Source organism: Takifugu flavidus, chromosome 13 (assembly GCF_003711565.1).
Source record: "Takifugu flavidus isolate HTHZ2018 chromosome 13, ASM371156v2, whole genome shotgun sequence".
Taxonomy (NCBI): domain Eukaryota; kingdom Metazoa; phylum Chordata; class Actinopteri; order Tetraodontiformes; family Tetraodontidae; genus Takifugu; species Takifugu flavidus.
The window spans coordinates 7,302,172-7,323,279 of record NC_079532.1 but is presented as its reverse complement, the minus strand read 5'-3'; the positions used below and the strand labels follow the sequence as shown (position 1 = coordinate 7,323,279).

The window sequence follows — 21,108 nt, the reverse complement described above, 5'->3', positions numbered from 1 at the left end:
CACTTACATAAGCACATTATCTGCACTCATCATCAATGCTAATATTACCACCACAGTTATGACCTAATGACGTAGCCAATGAACTCATTACCAGAGAGCTAAATGTGTTTGAGGAAGCAAAAGTTAGCAAACAGCACTTTAGTGGTGCTATTTCTGACACATTGGAAGTTTGGCAGTAGGGAAATTGCCCCATCGCTAACTCACCTCTCGGTTAAGGGAGGGGGAACAGAGGTTTTTTCACGTATGCTTTTGGGATAAAGTGCAATAAAAATAGAATGAATACATTTATTGTGCTGCTACTCATGTTTGTCACACAGACACTCCGTGGACGTGTTTAGGATTTTTCTATACCAGGAAACAACAGTTTGAGCTTTGACATCTGATTATATTTAATCTCAGAAAAAAAACTGATGTGTGATAGGTGCAAAAACAGGACTCTCTAGTCTTATTCGTCATTCTGACACAATAGTTTCGCTTATGACATTTTAAGGAAATACTCTGTTTCAATAAAGACAGCAGACTCGTTCATTAATTGAAAGTTCAATTAAACAGAGGAGGAAGCCAGAGCGAGCTCAGTATTGGTTGTAGCTTCGGTGGACGTTGGCGCAGTTATCAGCAAATCTAGAAACCCCCACCAAAACAACCTGGAAACAACTGGCCCAAGTGGTTTTAGTCTCAGAGGCCAGAAGGTGAGTCTTCGGGGACAGGATGAAGGAGATTTGAAGCACGAAGGATTTCAGGGTCAGGTGCAGATTCTGCAGAGACGAGGTGGAAGAGTGAATGAGTGGACGAGCACAGTTTTCAATTTCTCGACTGTCATCAATTCCACCGTGGTAATATCTCAGACATTTAAATATCTCTGTTTATAAGTCATTAAAGAACAAAGACCTGTTCTTGTATGTGGCCTGTCAGCAACTGTGGCTGCTGAAGTGTGGACTGGATCACTGAAAAGGACAGGAAAAAAAACACAGGAAGAGAAAATATGAACATATTGAAAGGATTTTATCAAGTCTATATTTGCAGTAGAATACATGAAGTGAAATGATCAGTCTGCATAAACGGTACCTGTACTTGTAGTCTGCAGGCAGACGCAGACCCGATCGGTAGTCCCCTCTGACTCTGCAGATTTCCTTCAGAAGATCTTTCGCTGTGCGGTGGTGGGCATTGAATACGAAGCCAAGAAACAGCAGCTGTCCGTGGATATACATCTGCACAATTGGAAGGAAAATGTTAATACCTGCAGATGTGTGACCTGTATTGTTTAGAATGGTTAAGGCATGTCAGTCATGATGCTATATTTAGATTTCACAGTACAGGAAGTTGCAGTTTGTGTGTTAGGCATTGCAAGAGCACTAAGCTATATCGGTCATACTTTGGTTAATTTCTTAGTTTTCCGCCAATCTTTCTCACGCACTAGCTCGCTGTTGGCGCTGCTGCCACCTAGTGGACGCACGACAACATGCGCCCAGCCGAGGCTGCAGCCTGCAGTTTCTACTCACCAGGAACATCCCAGGAGCAGCATTATGGCGCCGATGAAGCAGTAAAGTCTCTAAGCCCCCGCCGAACATCCTTGTTGGCATCTCATACCTCACCAGGCGAAATGAATCCAGATGGCACTAATATAAATTAGCAGAATTATTAAAGCGATAAGATGGGAGAGCGATCGTAGATGCAGGGTTAACAAAATCCTGCGGGGAAAGAGCATTTGCACCTGAGTGCACGGCGTTGTTCTGTGCAAGTTCATCCCCCCGTAAAGCTGATCCAGCACATCCAGGTCAAACTCCGGACACGTGCCGACGGGCTGGCATGGCGGAGTCACACACACCACCAGGATCTGATGACTTTGGGGAGGCTGGCCCATGATAAGAGCATCATACTCCAGGTCTGTCACCACGGGCATCACTGTAGCGCTACAGCAGCATCGTCGGTGCCCTCCTTCACCCCGCAAAGCAGCTCTCAGCAAAACAGGGCACGCCGCGCAGGAGGGGGAGGATTTGAACAGCAGCGGAACAGCAGAGCACTGCAAAACTGGACTCACTGACATAATCTCTGGCCTGGTGGAGTGAAGATGATGTATAATAATAATGTATTTCTTCAACATCTCACTCATTCATGTTAACATAGAGGAATTATAGTCCAGCCTAAAGTTGCGACGGATAATACTGGACCCCTTCAGAGTGACATCATCGTTGACACATACCGGTATATGGTACTCAAATCAATCACTAGTCGATAGTAACACATAAATCACTGGTTTGTACTGCAGATTCATGCTTTTTCCAGAAGTGGGCAGTGTAAATATAAACATTGAAGCTAGCAATCGGTTAACGTAATTCAGACTGTGCAAACGCATTAATGGCATCATATCTGCCTTTTTATTATTTTTAAAACAGCTCTGGTCCTTTGTTTACCTTAACAGCCCTTTGTCCTGGGCGGGTTTAATGTCCGCATGCTCATGTGTACTCAGAAAGGACGGATCAGCTTCCTGTACTGCTCTCCTCACCTGGTTCCTCAGCCGGGCATCTGGCATCCTGATCAGGTTGGGACATCTGATCCCTGAAGGAGACAGAGGTCACTCAGAAATGCAAAGAACAACAAGATCCTCATGCATGACATCAGGCACACACGGAGACTTTTGTGAGAGTTTGTGTACGTGTGCATAAGGGTGTGTGTCTGTGTGTGAAGGCGCATATGCAGTATACAGCGTCTCAAGGTTGAAAAAGCAGAAAGCAAGGAAAACAGGTGGTCACTTTGGCCGATGCCCACAGACCCCACCTGAAAGCCCACCTTCAGATTGTGCGGTGGCCCTAAAGGGCTGAGAAACATGACGTCTGGGTCCATGAAACGAACCAAACGAGAGGTGTGAGATACCTGTGGCTCTGCGATAATAATCCAACCAGTCGCCCAAAATGTTTTGGACCCGCTGCCGAAGCCTCTTCACCTTTCTGGCAGAGACCCCCCCTTGTCTCCATTGTTCGAGGCCCTCTGGCTCCTCCTGGGGGTTTTCCTGGAAGGACGCAGACACCTGTCAAACACCACGGTGGACTACATCATGTCAGAAGAGATGCAGGCACTGTTGATCCTTTTATGAGTGTCTTAAAAGGGAACCTTCTTCCTTTTAGGGTCCAGAGTGCTGGATCTTTGCTTCTTCCTCAGTTCTCGAGCAGTAGCAGAGATAAACCTCATGTCAGTCTTCAAACAAGCCTCAACAGCACAAGGAGAGGACCACAAATTACAATGGCAGCTTATTTTCTCAGCATCTCCTTCCTGAATTCCCACCCACTCTGGCCTCTGGCTGGTAACGCGTAGCCACGACAGGAAGGAGGATATCAGCCCGGCTCTTGTTCCACCTGAACATGAGTGTGGCCGAAGTGCCACTGCGGAGCATCACGGAGATCTGATCGGACACCTGCAGGAGATATACGTGTTTATAAAGGTAACTGGGGCTGAAGTTGGGTGCTCCAGTCGATCCCAGCAGGGGCCAGGGAGGACATGGAGGACCAGCAGACTTCATGCTGTGAGGCAACTGCACCAACCATGAGGAAGAACGTAAATGAGCAGTGAAATAGGCCTGTGGACGTACTTGTAGAACAATCCTCTCCATCTGCGTGACTCCCGTCAGCCACCTCCACTCTTTAGTTAGGATTCCATGCTGGTCACTCTTAAATCCACCTTCCTGGTCCCACATGGCTGAAACGGTGCCGCTGGAATATCACACAGAAGCTTTGATTATACTATAATAACAGATCCACTTATAGTAAAAGGTAGACTTGCTAGGCCCACCTGGACAGATCCGTGACAGACCCGTGTCCAAACGGCGTGACGGTGGCCAGAATAGCGGGACGGCCCTCGTCACTGAACACGTTAGTGTAGAAGCCTCCACAGGGCAGAGCCGAGCAGCTGTGGCAGACCGCCATACGGCCAGAAGGGTAGCTGAAAGGTTAAAGGTCACGACATCAGCTGCAGTGACACCGTACCCGCAAAAAGGGCACTTTTATTTATTTAAAAATAAATCCAAATACTATATAAACGAGGAGCCGTCGCTGAACTTGTAGTGGAATTTCCGCTCTGCTGGCAAGTCCACGGGCTTTGATCGCAGGGCTGCAGGCATGGTGCCGGGGGGAAGCGCTCTCCTCTCAGAACTCCTGCGCACTTCCGCCTTTTCATCATAATAATGGCAAACGAGGTGCTCATTTAGGTCCTCAATCGTTATTTTAATTTTCCTATTTGAGAACAGAATCATTTGGGGATACTAAGACACAAAAGGACATATATGGGTGAGTTCATATGCACACAAAAGCTCCCCACATAGGATTTCGCGTGATCCGCAGGACCTCCATCGCCCTCTGACACGACCGGATCCAGTCAGGCTCATCAGAGGAAGGCTGGGTGATCCAACCTGAAACACAGGGAGCGTCAAGGCTGAGGCAGAGAGACACGGAAGCAGCGGGATCAGCGTCACCACGCTTCAGCTCCACGCCTGACCTGGATGCTTATGGCTCCTCTGCAACAAGGAGAAGGTTGCACCTTTGGGGGGTTCTGGAATGTGGGAATATTGTCAGTAACCTGCAAGGCTGGAATGTTTTCTTTCCTGTTAAAATATTTGTATCATTTGGAAGAAAATTAGCATATTACCTTGGATGGGAGTGTGTTTTTTCGGGGTTTCTGGGTTCGGAGGTGCTTTCCGCACAGGCTCCGCAGACTTTAAGGTCAGAGCTCGACTGCTCACCAGCGCCCCTGCAGTCAAATCCTCCCAGGTGCAATCCAGAATATTCGCGATCCCTTGAGGAGATGGCCCCTCGAGCTTTGATAGAACGAGAGACAGCTCGTTTAAAAGCTGGGGGGCGTCACGTTTGTAGACGTCCAAAACGTCCCGATGGAGGAGGTTCGAAGGTTCCGCGTCACCCGCACGCCGCACGCACAGCGCCTCACCGACATCCTCACTGGTTTCTGTCTGCAGACTTTAAAGGGAAGGTGACGTTATTTACCTGGGTGAAACCTCTCGAAGACCCGAGGACAACACTCACCTGCTGTCTCCTAACTGCGAGCCCTCGTTTGTCAAGATGAAATAGGAAATGTCCCTGGTCTTTTTAGTCTGATCCCGCTTAAAGGGCCGCGAAAAGAAACGACGTAGCTTGATAATTCCTTTTAAAATATATATATATAATGTAATAATGCATCAGTGTTGGACTCACCTGGTCAAAAAAATACACCGGCTTACTTGGGGTGTTTTTCGGCGCACCAGTAGAGTCCATGGTGGATATTTGTCGACGTTCACGCACCTATGAAACGCACGCGGATGTGTTCCCGCCCGTGCTCGCCTGCCCTCGGTCAAATAACGTTTCACCATCAAAGGATCGGAGAGTCAATTAAGGGGCTTTGATGCGCTCCACCTGCACTAAACCCATCATGACGATGTCAAGGGGACCTGTGGCACCGTGCACGCCCCTGAAAAGAAGATCAATATAATTGTATCTAGATAGGGTCTGTTTGTCTTTTTTAATCAGATGGATCACACCGACCCCCCCCCCCCCCGCTTAACCTTTCATTTAAAAATCCCGATTTTTCGAATCTGTTCCATCCCACCGGGAACCTGACAGGGAAAGTGATGATTCCCGCAGTGTTTCCAGGCCATGTACCGGGACACAACGGTGACACAAGCGAGCACCACTCACATCTGTGTCCCTGCACATAAAGAAGACACAGAAAGGAGAGTAAAGTCTTCACTCTTTACGAGAGACGGGCAGGTTTGTCTTCCCTCCGGTCAAAGTGTTGCACAGAGATGGTTTGATAACTCCTCACTGGCTCCGCGTCCCCCTGCGCGTTTTTTTTTTCTTTTTGGGTTTGACCACTGGAGGCTCTCAGCAGCTTATGCGTCACTTCATCTCTAAGTCGGTGATCATGGCGGAGCTACATCATCCACAGCACGGACCCAAGAATCAACTTCTCAGCGGGGACGACTTGAAGGAAGAAAAAGACGACGCGGCGGAATCAGCCAAGAAGAAAAGAAGAAAGAAGAAGCGGAATAAGAACTCCGCGCCAGGTGAGATTCGTGCCATCGCGGTGTGATGTGGGGGGGGGGTCGGTGAGAAAATAGCGATTAACTGCCCCGACGTGGTGCCGTTCGGGCCAGAATGTGAGCGTTAACAATGCGGGACGGGACACTTTTCAACCTGTCAGAAGATGCTGGCGTCCAGATGTCCCAACTGGGAGCTGAGGGCGCTCAGCTGGATACGGGATTAGTGTCCGAGAGGCGGAATTTCATATCAAAGCTGATTAAGAGCATGCATTTGCAGATGTGGCGAGAATAAAATGTGAGTTTTTAATCTAGAAATATGTTCCATCCATTCATCCCCTATGAAGTTATGTAACACAAGTCTGCACTAATTGGGCACAATAAGATGTCAAACCACTGCAAAATAGCGTTTTAAAAACTATATAAGAGGACGGCTGATAGCTGAATCTCATGTAACAATGTGACGAAAGCTTGACTTCTTGAACCTTCCCGTGAGCTCAGCCTCTGAAGGTGCCATAATGCTGCATGGTACATATGCCCTTGAGGATATTGACGACTGAGGTATAGAAAAGGATTAACACACGGTCCTGTCCAACTTGAACCCCGGAGGAGGCACTTTCTGGACACTGAGACGCTCACAACCTGCCCCTCTCTGTGTGTGCACGTGTGTGCCACCGCATGTGCACGCGTGCCGTGCCATGCATGTTTGCCGGCACATGCATGACAGTGTGTGACTTTGCAGCAGAGGCGAACGTGGCGGAGGGCAACGGAGACGCCGGAGGTGAGGGTGATGTCGCGAAACTGTTGGAGCGGCAAACGCTGGAGGACAAGGAGAGGGAGGATGGAGAAGAAGGTAAGCCCTCATCATCTGCAGGACCTGTGTCATGTCTGCAGCACGATGAGACTTGGAGCTGCCTCCGGATCTCTCACCTCACAACTAATGAAAGTAATGGCGCTTTCAACAGATGGGGATGAGGGAGAGAACTCGGCCGTAAAGACCAAGAAGAAAAGGAAAAAGAAGAAGGGATGTAAGGCATTTCGGGGAAACCCGAGAGGAACATTTTACATTCACCCACGATCGCTTGCACTAACTCCTGTTTCTCCCTGCTTCTCTCTATCTGGGCCACAGCGAAGGGACAAACTGACCCTCCCTCCATCCCTATTTGTGAGCTCTATCCCAGTGGAGACTTTCCAAAAGGAGAGGAGTGTGAATATCCACCATCGAAAGACGGGTGTGTGTGTGTGCGTGTGTGTGTGACCTCCCCACCGTCCTGCCGATGCAGCAGTAATCTTCCGCTTTGTAACATGTTTAGGTTCCATTTAGGGCTCTGCTTTGAACCTTTTTACGCTTGACAATAAAAGCTGTTTAGTGGCTCTTTTCCTCTTGTTGGTTAGAGTTCTGAGGTTAGGAGGCGTTGCAACGCCGCTCGGTGATGTGCGTCATCATCAGCCTTAGAAATATTTGCATCATGCTAAAATAAGGAGTACCTCTTCTCTGTGGGACGCCTGTGCCCCCCCCCCCCCCCAACCAGGCGCAGCGCAGCGTGGCGGACCACCAGCGAAGAGAAGCGGGCGCTGGACGGGGCCAACGAGGAAATGTGGAACGATTTCAGGCAGGCGGCCGAGGCGCACCGGCAGGTCCGCGCGTACGTCCGGAGCTGGATCAAACCAGGGATGACCATGATTGACATCTGGTGAGAGACGCACGCAACTGTTGGCCCTTTTCTCTTAATGGGCCGACCTGCCCAGACCTGCCAGGGCTCGTTTGGTGCAGAAATTTGACACGGTTTCAACAGCGCTGCCTGCCAGCCAGCAAGCTAACGCTGCAGGAAACTCCTCTCCGGGGTCCCCGGACCAGAGCCTCATTCTTCCTGCCAATTCTCTGCGATGCTCTCTGCAGTGAGAAGCTGGAGGACTGCTCCCGGAGGCTCATCAAAGAGAACGGGCTCAAGGCCGGCCTGGCCTTCCCCACCGGCTGCTCCATCAACCACTGCGCTGCCCACTACACCCCCAACGCGGGAGACCCCACTGTGCTGCGCTACGACGACGTCTGCAAGATTGACTTTGGAACTCACATCAACGGTAAGAGCCTTGGTGCACAGCCTCAAGGACGCCGTTAAATAACCATTGCATGAGGACTGTGATTGAGAGGGACGCCCGCCTGTATTTCAGGTCGAATCATCGACTGTGCCTTCACCGTCACTTTCAATCCAAAGTTTGACGGCCTGCTAGAAGCTGTGAGAGACGCAACCAACACTGGCATTAAGGTAACAGCTCCTCTCCGCTGCAGCACTGGCTGTGTAGAGCGAGTCCTGATTGCTAAAAACGACGACAAAATGCTAATTAGGTGACAAAACACACGTGACCCTTCTGAAACACAGTTTGCCGGGATTGATGTGCGCCTGTGCGATGTTGGCGAGACCATTCAGGAGGTCATGGAGTCTTACGAGGTGGAGATAGACGGGAAAACGTATCAAGGTGAGACATTTGTCATCTGTTCCTCAACGGTGGCGTCACTTCCTGGGTGATTTGTGTTTACGTTGTGTTTTCTTTCCAGTGAAACCAATCAGGAATCTGAACGGCCACTCCATCGGGCAGTACAGGATACACTCAGGGAAGACGGTCCCCATTGTCAAAGGAGGCGAGGCCACCAGGATGGAGGTTAGCGCCACAATGAATATAACTCCATCCATCTTCTGGTAAAACTCTATTTATTCCTAATCAGGGTCAGGAGGGTGCTGGAGTCTATCCCGGCACCTCCAGGCAGGAATACACCAGGGATAGTTTCCCAGTTCGCTGCACACACACACACACACACACACACACACACACACACACACACTATTTACTCACATGCGCGGAGCAATTTAGAGTCAATGACAGGTGTTTGGACTGTGAGAAAACCCCTGCAAATGCAGAAAGTTCATGTCAGCATCAGAATCAGAGCCAGAATGTTGATTTGGGTCATTGAACAGCTTGACCTCTTGACCTTTTGTATTTTCCAACTGTGTCGCGGGAGGAAGGTTTGAGTCCAGGCTCTGGTGTCTTCCTGTTGCGTTTACATGTTGTCATCGTGTCTGCAGGGATTTCCTTCACATACTCAGGTTTCCTCTCGCTTGCCAAGGACGTGACCCTTGGCGTGACTGGAGAGGGGTGGGAGGGTTTTTTAAGATTAAACGTTACGTTTAATGTCACGTGTGCACGTATTGGTAGGTGCGTTTCTATTTCCCGAAGTGTCTGCACCCATCAGTGGCTCAGCTTTGCTTATGAAGTTTTAATTCTTGGGTGTAATTGGAAGACCTTGTGTCTGGTTTAGCTTACAGCAGGGTGTGGAGGAGTCCTCCACTTCTTGGTTCTAACAGATTTTAATTAGTCTTGTAATAGGATTTTTATTCCCCTCCAAATTGATTAACAGCCCACATTTATGCTCCATCCCTCCACTTGAGCCTTTAACACGGCAGCACTGCTTTGAACAAAAAAAAAAGCGTGACTTTGCACCGACTTTCTTCTCGCGCGAGCGCATACCTGCACGCCGCACGTGTTGGAGGGAGCGATGCATTTTAATTGGCAATTTGCGGCGTCAAGCTCTCCACCTGATTTCTTCAATAGAGTGGGGGGCGACGGTGCTGCTGATGGGGCAGTTTTTCTTGTGTTTTTAGCTGATGTGTGTTGGTGTAACAGAGCTATTACCCTCTTTGTGAGCCGGCGTGACAGCTGGGCGTGCCACAGGGCTGCGAGCACTTTGACTGATTATCGGTGCAGAGAGGGTGTCGCAGCCTTATCAGCTAATACCACCGGCACTCTGACAACAGGCATTCGCTGATAGAGACACAAAATGCCGATGAATCCAGTCGGCTCGCGCGAGGCGCAACTACTGAAAGACCCAAACGTCCTTTAAAACAAAAGAATGGGATTTTAGGCTTTGGCTTTAAGCACAATATAATTCACAGGACACAAGATGAGGGAATATCTCTCTCATTGTCAAGGTCACTGTCATGTCGCTGATTACGGCCCTCAAGGATTCATGCATGAACAATGCATTTTCACACTAAAGTCTAATAATATTACGTAATGTTTTGCTGATATTTTACACCCCAAAGACATTTCTGCTCAACACAGAGACTCTGTATTCCAAATCAAATTCAGCAACACAAGAGAACAAATACCTGAACGCTTTCCCTGAGTTTGACCTTCGGGTGTTTACGTACCATGCGACAAAGTGCTCTGTCAACTGCACGGCTGTGCATAAACAGCCTCAGAGTGCGGTTTGTTTTATACATACAGTAATAAATCAGCTTCAGGCCAGGGAAATGAAGTGATAATTTAATAAGAAAGCCAATCGGCCCTCCCGAGGACTATTTTTGTCTTGCACGGCTCCCATCAAACCCTAAAGAAACGTGTAGAAATGCAGCTTTGTGTCAGGTGTGCGTGTTGTTTCTCAGGAAGGCGACGTCTACGCCATCGAAACGTTCGGCAGCACAGGAAGAGGTGCGGTGCACGACGACATGGAGTGCTCTCATTACATGAAGAACTTCAACGTTGGACACGTACCTATACGGTATTGTGCGTTTTCTGCTCCCACGCTTCCCAACGACTGCGTGCACGTTCGCTTACGTACCCACCGCTCCCCCTCTGACTCTGTGCTGCAGACTTCCCAGGGCTAAACATCTGCTGAACGTCATCAATGAGAACTTTGGCACCTTGGCGTTCTGCCGCCGCTGGTTGGACCGCCTGGGCGAGAGCAAGTACCTGATGGCTCTGAAGAATCTGTGCGACCTTGGCATCATCGACCCGTACCCGCCTCTCTGCGACATTAAGGGCAGCTACACCGCCCAGTACGAGCACACCATCCTACTCAGGCCCACCTACAAGGAGGTGGTGAGCCGGGGAGAAGACTATTGAGCATGTGCAAAAAAAAACTCAAGGCGAACCAGAGGACCCGCTTCCTCTGCTGACCATTGGCGATGCAATTAGGGCCCGAATTTCCAATGCTTATGTACCGATAGGTAATCAATTGTTCTACCGAAAGCAATTAAAATGGCTGCGTTTTGTTTTTTTCTTTTGTTTCCAAAAAGGGTAGAACCACTAGACAAAGGGCATATCTTTAAAACCAATGTAGTTCTAGATGTTTGTTTTATTCCTATGCTTCTGGGTGATATTCCAAAAATATATGCAAAAATCATCCTTTTTCTCCCGACTAAGCTACGCTTCGTTGCCTTGACCTTTATGGACAAGTAACTGCTGTTAAATATTTATATTTCTACATTTGTTTGCTGTATTTTAATTTCAGGCACTTTTATAAGAAATAAATTGTTATAAGACTTGCACTGATATGCTTCTGGGCTGAGTTTGTGTAAATAAATTAAGCACATTGGAGTGTATTTCTCTGTTGTAGCCAAAGGAGGGCGGCATTAAAGCGCGGGTTAATCACCGTTCACTCACCTCTGATACTGAACGTTCCACTGAGACAAATTTGGCTCATTTGGCTTAGTCTCACGCTTTGAAAATTCCTTTTCCCAGTGCAGATTTAAAGTAAAGTCATACAGTTTATAATAGTTTATGTGGGGAAACAAGCAAGGACACAGAAAATACTACAAATAGCACATCAGTGTGAACATTCATGCACTCCTGACCATTCTCTGTCCTTTACAGGGAAAACCAGCAGATTTTCTCTTGTTTTGGAAAAGTCTTTGGGACAAGGACGTGGGCTGTGACGTCTTGTTTGAGGAATGCATCGTTTCCCAACGTAGAGCTTGTCCTTCTCCTTGGAGGCAGCGGAACAAGGCTATTCTTAACTCGCTTCAAAAGCAGCCTGCGGATGCTGGATGTGATGTCAGTGAACGCTCGGCCTTTTAATACATATTTATTTTGGGGCAGCAGGAGTCACCGATCAAAAACAGAAGCATACGTTATGACAGTCCGCTCTCCCCCTCCCCGTCGGCCTCTCTGGGTCCTGCTGGGTCGGGTTCAGAGAGCCCTTCTCCAGCGAATCCTCCTCTGATGGAAGCAGAATTTCCTCCACCTGACTCCGAGACTGGAGCGCAGTCCACACCAGACCCTGCGTTTCCTCCCCCGTTTTCTTCAACCCCACCACCCCCCAACCCCTCCCCAGCCGAGGATTTACTTGTTGTGACCTGCTCGTCCCAGACACACGCAGGAATTCCTTCTGATTCTCTGCAGAGCGATGTTGATTATTCAGCCTCTGCGAGGTTTCGCGTTAAAAAAGAAAACATTGTTTCAACACTTAACTCTTCGTCCTTTATGACCTGCAAGGAATTCTGATCAGATGGTGCAATAACACAGGAATGGAAACATCGTTTTTCCCTGTCCAGATTGTTATGACTGGCGTTCCTTCAGCCAGCAGCTCCGCTTAAACCCCAAACGGCTCCGCGCTTCACCTGTATATTTAATTTCCCTGCATCCTGTTGGGGACTGCTTATTTTGGCTGCTCCACTCTTAGTGCAATATTAAAGAATCATGCGGACATATTTACATGATGGAAAGCAGGATTTTTGATTAGAGCAGGACAGCTCGGCCACCGGAGCGCTGCGGATCGTTCTCAGGTTTCTGGATTCCTCTTCGGAAGCAGAAAAATTGCAGCGTGCTCTTTCCGCCGCCTCAGTCAGTCTCTTCGGTTTTCACACCCCTCCACCAACTGTGTGACCCGCTCCTCCACTCTTGTCTCCTTTGCCCCACCGATGACCGCAGTCCTTTCTGAGGATGTGGAGGAATTTGAGTCCCAGGCTTGACCTCCACGGTTTAACCAGGCTCTTGGTGTTGACTACCGGCCGGCCTGTTTTCCAGTCCTCATGACCCGCCACGACATACTCAGATCCTGAAGAAAAAGAGCAGAACAGAACCGGGAATTCTTTAAAAATCACAGGAAATCCAGGTGTAAAAAGCAAGTGCGCGGTTGTGCCATTGAGGCTCGGTTGAAAGGATCTCATAACAGGAGGTGAATCTTTAGGCTGTAAAAACGTCCCCTCTGGATGAGCGATGCTCGTGAGCGGCCCTCACTCAAAGCCTTGTTTTACTGGCACAGAGTCGGCACATTGTCAGCAGGCGCAGCGACTAATTAAGCTAAAGCAGTAGTAAGTCATGAATGTAACTCAGGAAAGATGGCAGCAGCTGACCTGGGTTGAGGATGGGACAAGTGCAGCCTCGGTCAGTCCAGGACTCCGGGTACAGAGTGATGCTGCCCCTCCTGATCTTCATCCGGGGGCTCTGGTAGAAGACTTTCTTGACTTTGACTTCCACTTCCGCGTGGGAGCCTTTATCATGAGCGGACATCACTTTTGCCACCAGCACTGCCGGAGAATTAGAAGGAAGTAGTGAAAACAATGATAAGAACAACGGTGTCAGTGGTGACTTTATACGTAATCACGCATTCCAAAGACTTTGACATGAAGGGGGAACTCCAATGTTAATCATCCAAATTGGTGAGTTAGGTGGCAGAGAGGCTCAAGAATGTGCTCCTGGAACTCTTCAAGGCTTTTCAAGGTGGGGGGGGGGAGTTGGAATTATACAATCCAGGGTAAACTCTGGCTTTGCTAGATTATATATTCTCAGCCTAATCTTTCACTATATACATTATCTTTATTTTACGTTATTCCTCGGAAGTTACACTTTGAATATGACAATCTGAGTTTGTTTGAAAATGTGACCTCTATAAAAATCTGATGAGGGAAACTGAAAGGCAGCTGCTCTCACCGTAGTCGTACTCTGCGGCACAGAAGCGTTTGGGGCTGCCGAGGGTCGCTTCCGCACACTCGCACCTCTCTGGGAACATAAAACTTGATTAATGGCGTTCCCATAAAACGCTCGATGCCGCTGTCGGCATCCCCGGATGAAGACACCTGCAGCCGCGGGTTAATGAGGTGAAGTATATTGAGTGTGAGGTGACCTGTGACTTACCGGAGTGGTGCAGTGCAGAGAAAAGCTCCTCTGCCCTAAAGAGCGCCACATCGCTGCCGTTGCTGCTGAGCCTCGTGTGGCCAGCGGCTGCGCGGGAGACGTCCACGACTGAGCTGTGCCGCAGAGGAAAAACCGATAAGGAGCAGAGCAGCACTTAGCGCTAATCACCCAGAATGCACTCCACCTCAACGACACCTCACTTTACTCAAGCATGAGCACATGCGGACGTGGCGTGAAGCCTTGGCTCTCACCCAGAAATGCAGTCACCGGTGTAGGGGTCACAGTCCCCCGTGCAGTCACAAGGACGGCAGCCGTATTCGTGAAGCCCCCAGTATCCCAGCATGCAGCTGTCACAGCGGGCGCCTCCGACACCGGGCTTACAAGTGCACTCCCCGCTGCTGGGGTCACACAGAGGGCTGCCTCCTGAGAGGGCAGAGCCCAGGGGGTGGCAGGAACAAGCTGCAGAGCAGAGCGACGCGGCGAGCATTTTAACATTTGTGCAAGAACAGAGTTAAAGATCAAAAAGTTTCCAACGGAGGGACCGATAAAGGTCTCCCTGTAACACACATCACATCAGTCCATAACACAGCTGTGGGCTCTTCCCTCTCTGACCTTCTGTCACGACCTCTCCTCCATAAAATGTTTGTTCTACAGAAGAAAAAAAGGGGGGGCAAGAATGGGAAAAATGTGTTTGCATGGTCCGTGGGAAATTCCACCATTGTTTGCAAGGACAGTCGCATTCCAAAACAGAGCAGCCTCCTCGTTCCTGGGGAGGCCCCGACTGGAACCATCTTAGATCCGATGCGTGGGCCCAATTACCAACCGTCCTCGTTAATTATTCGGCGGGCAAACAGACTTAACGCGGAGCGATACCGGCGGGTTTGAGGGCCTTACGTTTGCAGGAGTCAGGGGAGGTTTTCGGGAGGCCGGGGTCTCTGAAGAAGCCCTTCCTGCAGTTCTGACAGTGGCGGCCCTCCGTGTTGTGGCGGCAGTCGTCACACACGCCGCCGCTCCGCCGTCCCGTTGCCAGCCACAGTCCGCGGCTGAAGTGGCAGCTCCTGGCGAGGCCGTTGCACTTGCACTCTAGGTCGAGGTGGACACAGAGAGACAAAGCTTTCAACGTCCTTGTGACGCGTCGGCCGCCCTTTCATTCATCACGCCGAGGCGGGTAAAAGGTCACGCCTGATTTATTGGACTAAATCCATTTTCAAGATACGCCGTCATGCTGTGTGTCCCGCCTTTGCGTTTGACTCATTCACCCCATCACTCACTCTGGCACTCGTGCGGCGTCCCGATAATGCCGTTGGCCGCCTGCCACGGGCGGTCGTTGTAGAGAGGTGCGCAGCGCTCGCAGTGGTCACCGGCGGTGTTGTGCCTGCACACGCACGTGCCGTGGACCTGCCGTTCAGACAGAAAACACGTGTCTAGCAGTTTAACAGCTAGGATTTTAACACAAAAGTACATGTTTTAATGTGTTTTTCACCAGAGGGACTTTAATAAAAAGCCCTGCTGATTCTGCGATTACCCACCTGGCTGCTATTTAACACATTTTAATGGGAGGATGATTGTAAAGGATTAAAACAATATTACCCCATCATAAACTTGTGGCTGCATTGCTGCTTTTGCACGTGACGTGCATAACGTTGTGTTACATCATACCACAGCCACAGTGGGCAGCTTATTACTGCCCATCGAACGTGCCCACACCCTCTTGCACCGTGCTGGGGTTAAACAAATGTTTGTATTCTATATTTTCAGCGAAGACAATAACACAGCAGAGACTGGATCATTAAAGCATTAGGCCCGGGACTTTAATGAGGGCTTTCCACAGCCTTAAATCCCTGTAATGGTGGGTAAAGCTGCGGTCTAATATCCAGTCTTTACTGCAGCCTCTAGCTTTAGCATCCCATACCTGCACACAGCTGAGTAAAGGGAGCGCTGGGAACAACACCCACAACTTCTCCAGTGAGACTGTGCAAGTTCCTGTGCAGCTGGGAGCTTTGTATGTTCACGAATCCTGGGATGGAACCACTCACCATGTTGTCGGCCTTCTCCGGGCCGGGCTTGTAGCCCCGCGCCGGCACACACTGGTCAGCATGTCCGTTACACAGGCAACTGCCTTTCACGATAAAATCATAGATGGCGTAATGCTCTGTGGGGAGCGCGGCGGCGCTGGGGTGCTTCGTGCGACACGGACAAGGCTGGCGCCGCAGGAGACGGACTCTCAGGTTGGTGACCATCAGCTGGTGCTGGGCGGCCGGTCCAAAGGGATCCATCTTGTTTGAGGGTGGCAAAGCTCGGTAGATCACCTGGAGATTGGAGTTAAACGTTTCCGTCACAAATCAGATGTTCCATTCTCAGACTGACAGCCAGATGGTATCAGTAGCTCCGGTGTAAAAAGGTTCTTATTGTGATACATTAAGCTTGGATGCTCTGATCCACACATGGACAATAAACACATCGTTTGGTTTTTGAAAAGGCACATCTGCATCCTCTCTACGCCGTCCACGTTGGCCCACTGGTGCAGGAGGAAAGTTGACAGGGGCCTTATCGTCGAAGCTCTTTTACATTTTCAGACAACGTTAGAAGGATTTGCACGCTCAGCGACAAAGACTCTAATTATGAAGGGTGAGGAGCTTCCACACGCTGCAATTATGAGATCAGTCACACTCGTATATTCCTTCAGACGTTTAAGCAGAACCTCCCAATGCGATCAGAGATATTCTGGAAGATGAACAGCGGCTAGTCTGCCTCCTCTTTGTGTCCCCTCAGTGATGATTAATGAACAGCCTGTTGACCTCTGCTGTGATGATACAGCCTGTCCTAAAAAATGCTTTGAGGCAACATCAGAAGTGAACACTGATATTCTGCCAGAGCAGGGCTGGCCCCACAAGAAAGGGCCCATCAGAGGAGTTATGGTTTACAAAAGCTTTCTGGAGTGTTTGCTCAACGGCTCGTGTGCTATCAGCATCCTGCAGCCAGTAAACAGACAACAAGGAGGGAGCAGATGGAGATTCTGGTAGCATGTTTTCATGTGGCCACTCTCAGATTTAGATCATTAAAACTGCCAAGTTAGGGTCAAACGTGGGAAAAAGGAGATAAATTTACAATAAAGCAAACCTGTGCTGAACTCACCTCTCCTCTGGAACAAGGGAAAGCACCTGAATACTTTGAGGTGCAGGCTGACCCTTCTGCCAGGCCGAACATCCCCTGACAGTCCCTGGCAAAATACCTGAGGGTCTCCCATGTGCGCCCCCGGTCCTGGGAGCGCTCCAGAACCATGGCGGCCGGCCTGGGCGAGCGGAACACCACGATCAAGTGCGTGAAGAGGAACTCCGTCTCCAGGTCCACCCGGAGCGTCTCCTCTTTGACCCCCTCTGCGGACTGCCACCAAGTGTTCGGGTGGCGGAAAGAGGAGTCGCTCATGGCTGAGGGCGGGTGCGCCTGGCCGGGAACAGCCGAGTCGCACTTGCTGCATTTTACTGCGGAACAGGCCCCCCTTGTGCGGGGGGTAACGGCTTGTTTGTAGAAGCAGTAGGGCTCGGAGAAGTTGGAGCCGCACACTGAGTGGGTGCTGAGAACTCTGCCCAGAGCCAAGTTGCCCATGCGCGGGTTGCAGGCTCGTCCAGAGCAGCTGTTCTCCGGGTCTGGACCGCTAGACTTGGAACCTGCAGGGGAAGACAATAGTTTCCTACTTTTAACCACAGTTTTTCCACTCGGAGACCAATACGAAAGGGGTTTCCTCATCCATGACGCACAGAACTGCATATCCCAAAATGGTGCGTAAACATCACACGTTTACGCCGTGTCCAAGTTCACGCGTTAAAACTCACCGAATGACGGGGTGGAAGCTGCGCACGCTGGAACAATGACAAGGAAAGCCCAAAATATCATCCTGAAGCACTCGGACCCGCGATTTACAAAGAAAAAAAACTTATCAGAGAAAACTCATAACAGCAGTCAGAACTCTAATTTTTTGTCGTCCCTCTCGGAAACATTTAGCCGACGAACAACCTCCACTTCTTCCATCTCTCTCATATCCCAGCAGGCCTCCGTTTGTTGTGGAGACTTCATTGACATTTGGAGATATGAAGGAGTTAGCGCCACCCTCCCGTTGTCCCTCCCACAGCGATTCCCCAAATCTGCCTTCCTTAAGGAGCGTGAATGTGGAGCCACCCTGGTATGCATGCTTCGTGAAAGTGTTTGATGTTTTTACATTTCTCACGGGTTTTTATTCCCCTCACAGGATGCGTTTTCCTCCATCCTTGTGGTTTTTTTTATGTGCTGTCTGACATGTGTCATTGCGCAACATTCCTCTTAGCACTCTTCACCTGCCTCTCCAGCCCTGGAGCCCAGAGGTCAAACATCCCTGAGCAGAACAATCCTCCCGCTGCTTTTTTTATTTTATCAAACTTTGAGCGTGACACCACCCTAAACTGAACAAAATAAAAGACACCTTATCCCGTATGTGATACTCTGGCTTCCTTTGCCAGTGGCGACAACATGACAACATGGTGATCTTTTCATGTGGCGCCAAAGCTTTAATGTTCGGACAGCCATCCTACCTTTGAATACATGATCTGGTTCTACTGTAGCCTGAAATATGAACCACGTCTCTTACATGTGTGCAAGAATACCAGAGAGAAAAGGGGGGGGGGGGGGTCAAGAGCATTCTCAGTCTCTTCCCTAAGGCATCCGGACGGATCAGGACATTCCTGGCATATTACGACTCTCGTCACAGTTTAAAAAGGGGACAGGGTTCAGGTCCGTGTGTGTGTTTGGATTTGCCTGGGTTGTTTCCTGTTGATTTATGCAGGATGTGGTCTAATGCCCCTTGTCCTGTTCTTTTTGCTCCCCGCTTTCATGGTCCTTCGGTCCTCAAATCCCAGCAGTCGCAATGAAAAATGCTGCAGGAAGGACGCCTAATCTTGGTCTGTTCCCCTGGTAGGACAAATTCCTTTGGAGTCTCTCTATGTGAAGCTGTTTTTCGATGCCCAATTTAAGTTTTTGGGGATGATTCCCTCATGGAAAGATATATTTTCCCGTACTGTAAGCTTCCAAAGGCCATTGAGCAGATCTTATACGGATCTGTGTGGCCCTGTTGCTCCAGCTCAGAAGAATAACACCGGTCTCATGTACATGTCTGGAAAATGTGGAGCTACAAATAGCGGCGTGTTTTGTTTGCTAGCGCATGTATCATTAGCACCTGTGATGCTAAATTACCCCTGTCTACTAAAGAGTTGGCTGCTGGACACAAGCTGGCCCAATCCAACCACAGGGGCTGGGTTCCTCCGCCGCCACTCCTCTGCTTTATTTCCACGCTGTAAAAGGAGATGCCCCCCCCCCCCAAGGCTGTCACATCACCTTGTACCTTTCGGCTCACTGAACTGTTTTAACACTTGCAAGTAATCTGCCATAAAAGCCCAACGCTGGGCCAGACGAGCCCTGGGCGAGCTGCTTTTGCCTGAAGACCAACAGGTTCCAAACACCCTCTTTTAGTTTTTTTCTTTATAAAGTTTATCACTGCTATCTGTTTGATTTCTCCTAGCCATAACACAGCTCCCACCCACATCTCATCAGATGTTTTGATCCATAAAAGGGAATTAAAAAAAGAAACAGAGCCTGTCTGATATAAAAATTAGTCCCTAGGTGCCATTTATCACCAACCCTGGCAGTTTAAATTAGTATGACAGACGGTATAGTCTTGATGTTATCACCTGATAGCGCTCTCACCTCCTGACACGCTCTCTTGTGTAACAGCAAAAGGAGCCAACTGACTGAGCACAAGCGTGGCTTTAAGAGCAGACACAGACACATTCATATAAGCCTGACAGGCGACGTGTCTGTTTTTCATAGTTATCTGACAATGTCGTGCATATTTAATATTGTACAAGGAGCAGACATGAGTTCATCCTTTATCTCTGATAAATGATAGCAGCCAGAGAGGAGGATTTTACAGTGAAAATTCCCTCACTCTTCTTAATATTACACACTTTAAAGGCTCTCTCGTGCTGTATTAAAACAAGCAGGGTTTTTTTTTTGCAAAGAAATTACTTTTCCTTTCAGTATTTACCTGTCCTCTTATTTTGTTAATATTAATATTATATATTAAATTAAACACCCACGGCTTGTCTATTTGAAAAACAAATTGAAACTTTGAAAGCACACAGAAGTCTCAGGGTGGTCGTTACACTGATCCAATAACATGAACAAAATGATACCTGCTATGTCACTTAATTGTGATATTTACTGGTTGTAGACAAACACTGCTGTTAGTATTACGTTGAGGGTGATCACAATGTGTTGTTGAGTCAGCTAAATGACTATTTTGACGCTAACAGGGTCACATCACTGTTGCCCTGCTAAAGCCTTCATGTTATAATGTGCACAACATAGGTTGGGAGGTGGTGGTGCAGCATGTGTAGTGAATGTAGCCATGTTCATCTTAATGGTAATAACATGAAACTGAAAATAATTCCATGATTCTGCAAAGGCGTGAAGACTTGCATGTTTTCTCAAAATGCAAGATGGGATTAGTCCGAACAAACAAACAACTAGCAACGCACCATTGTATCACTAAAATGGAAAAAGAGTGCCACCTAGCGACGTTAAATCAACCACAATTAGACATCCAAGTAATCTGGCTTTCGGTACATTATGTAGACGTGTTTTTCTTTACTGAATTTATTAATTTTTGTTATTTGTTTGTGTTGTGTTTTTGTCGCGGACGATGAGCGCAACACCGAAAGGAACTGCAGCAGAAATCACAAACCTGCTGCTTAATTGTTGATGGTGTTTAATCAACCACTTTAGCTCTAAATCGGCAACAGGTGAGTATTTAATACTGCTGGGCCAGTTTTGAAAAGTATAACCACTAATACTATTGTTGCTGCAGCCTAGCTCCTGTATACAAAAAATGTTACTGAATAGCACTATCCTCCAAATTATCTGTTCTATTTATTCATTATTAAAACCGTCTGGTCTATTTTGCTAACATGAGCGGATGTAAAAGATAAAAACATCCGGTTCGATGTTGCGTTCAATGTCCCTTCGATAGCTCAGTTGGTAGAGCGGAGGACTGTAGTGGCACGCGCTGAAATCCTTAGGTCGCTGGTTCGAATCCGGCTCGAAGGAGACTTAATTTTCTTTTTTTTCTAAACGTCTCATCTTAAATATTT

The 21,108-nt window shown here is 48.7% G+C and overlaps 3 protein-coding genes and 1 non-coding gene across 12 annotated transcripts; 2 read left to right on the top strand and 2 right to left on the bottom strand.

Annotated features, from left to right (window-relative positions):
* Positions 1-281: 281 nt before the first annotated feature.
* LOC130535671 (uncharacterized protein C3orf20-like) lies at positions 282-5,453 on the bottom strand. Of its 3 annotated transcripts, XM_057050814.1 has the most exons (17): positions 5,196-5,417; positions 5,028-5,104; positions 4,636-4,961; positions 4,486-4,539; positions 4,309-4,399; positions 4,023-4,223; positions 3,784-3,933; positions 3,584-3,704; positions 3,284-3,409; positions 3,109-3,204; positions 2,872-3,025; positions 2,412-2,556; positions 1,712-2,054; positions 1,500-1,616; positions 1,066-1,208; positions 889-944; positions 282-755 (listed from the first exon to the last, which is right to left on the bottom strand). In XM_057050814.1, exons 1-17 carry the CDS (start codon positions 5,253-5,255, stop codon positions 676-678), a joined length of 2,340 nt encoding a protein of 779 aa, XP_056906794.1. In that variant the 5' UTR covers positions 5,256-5,417; the 3' UTR covers positions 282-675. The 3 variants fall into 3 exon arrangements, with proteins under 3 accessions (XP_056906794.1, XP_056906793.1, XP_056906795.1); XM_057050813.1 differs by lacking the exon at positions 5,028-5,104 and having other exon boundaries at positions 5,196-5,453; XM_057050815.1 differs by lacking the exon at positions 5,028-5,104 and having other exon boundaries at positions 2,872-3,007; positions 5,196-5,453.
* On the top strand, positions 5,444-11,343 carry LOC130535674 (methionine aminopeptidase 2-like). 6 transcript variants are annotated; one of them, XM_057050820.1, is made up of 11 exons: positions 5,444-6,043; positions 6,762-6,869; positions 6,982-7,044; positions 7,146-7,248; positions 7,549-7,710; positions 7,917-8,098; positions 8,189-8,283; positions 8,398-8,494; positions 8,574-8,677; positions 10,459-10,574; positions 10,666-11,343. In XM_057050820.1, exons 1-11 carry the CDS (start codon positions 5,872-5,874, stop codon positions 10,916-10,918), a joined length of 1,455 nt encoding a protein of 484 aa, XP_056906800.1. In that variant the 5' UTR covers positions 5,444-5,871; the 3' UTR covers positions 10,919-11,343. The 6 variants fall into 6 exon arrangements, with proteins under 6 accessions (XP_056906800.1, XP_056906798.1, XP_056906801.1 ...); XM_057050818.1 differs by having other exon boundaries at positions 6,744-6,869; XM_057050821.1 differs by having other exon boundaries at positions 6,744-6,869; positions 10,459-10,579; positions 10,666-10,935.
* A 214-nt stretch (positions 11,344-11,557) lies between these two features.
* LOC130535672 (netrin-4-like) lies at positions 11,558-18,012 on the bottom strand. 2 transcript variants are annotated; one of them, XM_057050816.1, is made up of 11 exons: positions 17,764-18,012; positions 17,066-17,598; positions 15,967-16,239; positions 15,202-15,328; positions 14,825-15,013; positions 14,543-14,578; positions 14,182-14,389; positions 13,931-14,043; positions 13,727-13,795; positions 13,150-13,323; positions 11,558-12,851 (listed from the first exon to the last, which is right to left on the bottom strand). In XM_057050816.1, the coding sequence occupies exons 1-11, from the start codon at positions 17,822-17,824 to the stop codon at positions 12,655-12,657; spliced, it is 1,980 nt and encodes a 659-aa protein (XP_056906796.1). In that variant the 5' UTR covers positions 17,825-18,012; the 3' UTR covers positions 11,558-12,654. The 2 variants fall into 2 exon arrangements, with proteins under 2 accessions (XP_056906796.1, XP_056906797.1); XM_057050817.1 differs by lacking the exon at positions 14,543-14,578 and having other exon boundaries at positions 17,764-18,011.
* A 2,965-nt stretch (positions 18,013-20,977) lies between these two features.
* trnay-gua (transfer RNA tyrosine (anticodon GUA)) lies at positions 20,978-21,064 on the top strand. Its single transcript is given in 2 exon segments — positions 20,978-21,014; positions 21,029-21,064. It is a non-coding gene; the product is annotated as a tRNA-Tyr (tRNA).
* The last annotated feature ends 44 nt before the right edge of the window (positions 21,065-21,108 follow it).

Coding starts and splice junctions, on each gene's coding strand:
- LOC130535671 (XM_057050813.1), bottom strand. CDS start 5,350: ATGGTGAAACGTTATTTGACCGAGGGCAGGCGAGCACGGGCGGGAACA. Junction 4,540..4,635: donor AAAACACACTCCCATCCAAG/GTAATATGCTAA, acceptor CCCACATTCCAG/AACCCCCCAAAGGTGCAACC. Junction 3,026..3,108: donor TGGACCCTAAAAGGAAGAAG/GTTCCCTTTTAA, acceptor GGTGTTTGACAG/GTGTCTGCGTCCTTCCAGGA.
- LOC130535674 (XM_057050818.1), top strand. CDS start 5,872: ATGCGTCACTTCATCTCTAAGTCGGTGATCATGGCGGAGCTACATCAT. Junction 7,045..7,145: donor AAGGAAAAAGAAGAAGGGAT/GTAAGGCATTTC, acceptor TCTGGGCCACAG/CGAAGGGACAAACTGACCCT. Junction 7,711..7,916: donor ATGACCATGATTGACATCTG/GTGAGAGACGCA, acceptor TGCTCTCTGCAG/TGAGAAGCTGGAGGACTGCT.
- LOC130535672 (XM_057050816.1), bottom strand. CDS start 17,824: ATGATATTTTGGGCTTTCCTTGTCATTGTTCCAGCGTGCGCAGCTTCC. Junction 15,329..15,966: donor CGGAGAAGGCCGACAACATG/GTGAGTGGTTCC, acceptor TCTGAACGGCAG/GTCCACGGCACGTGCGTGTG. Junction 14,579..14,824: donor CTCCCCTGACTCCTGCAAAC/GTAAGGCCCTCA, acceptor TTTCTTCTGTAG/AACAAACATTTTATGGAGGA.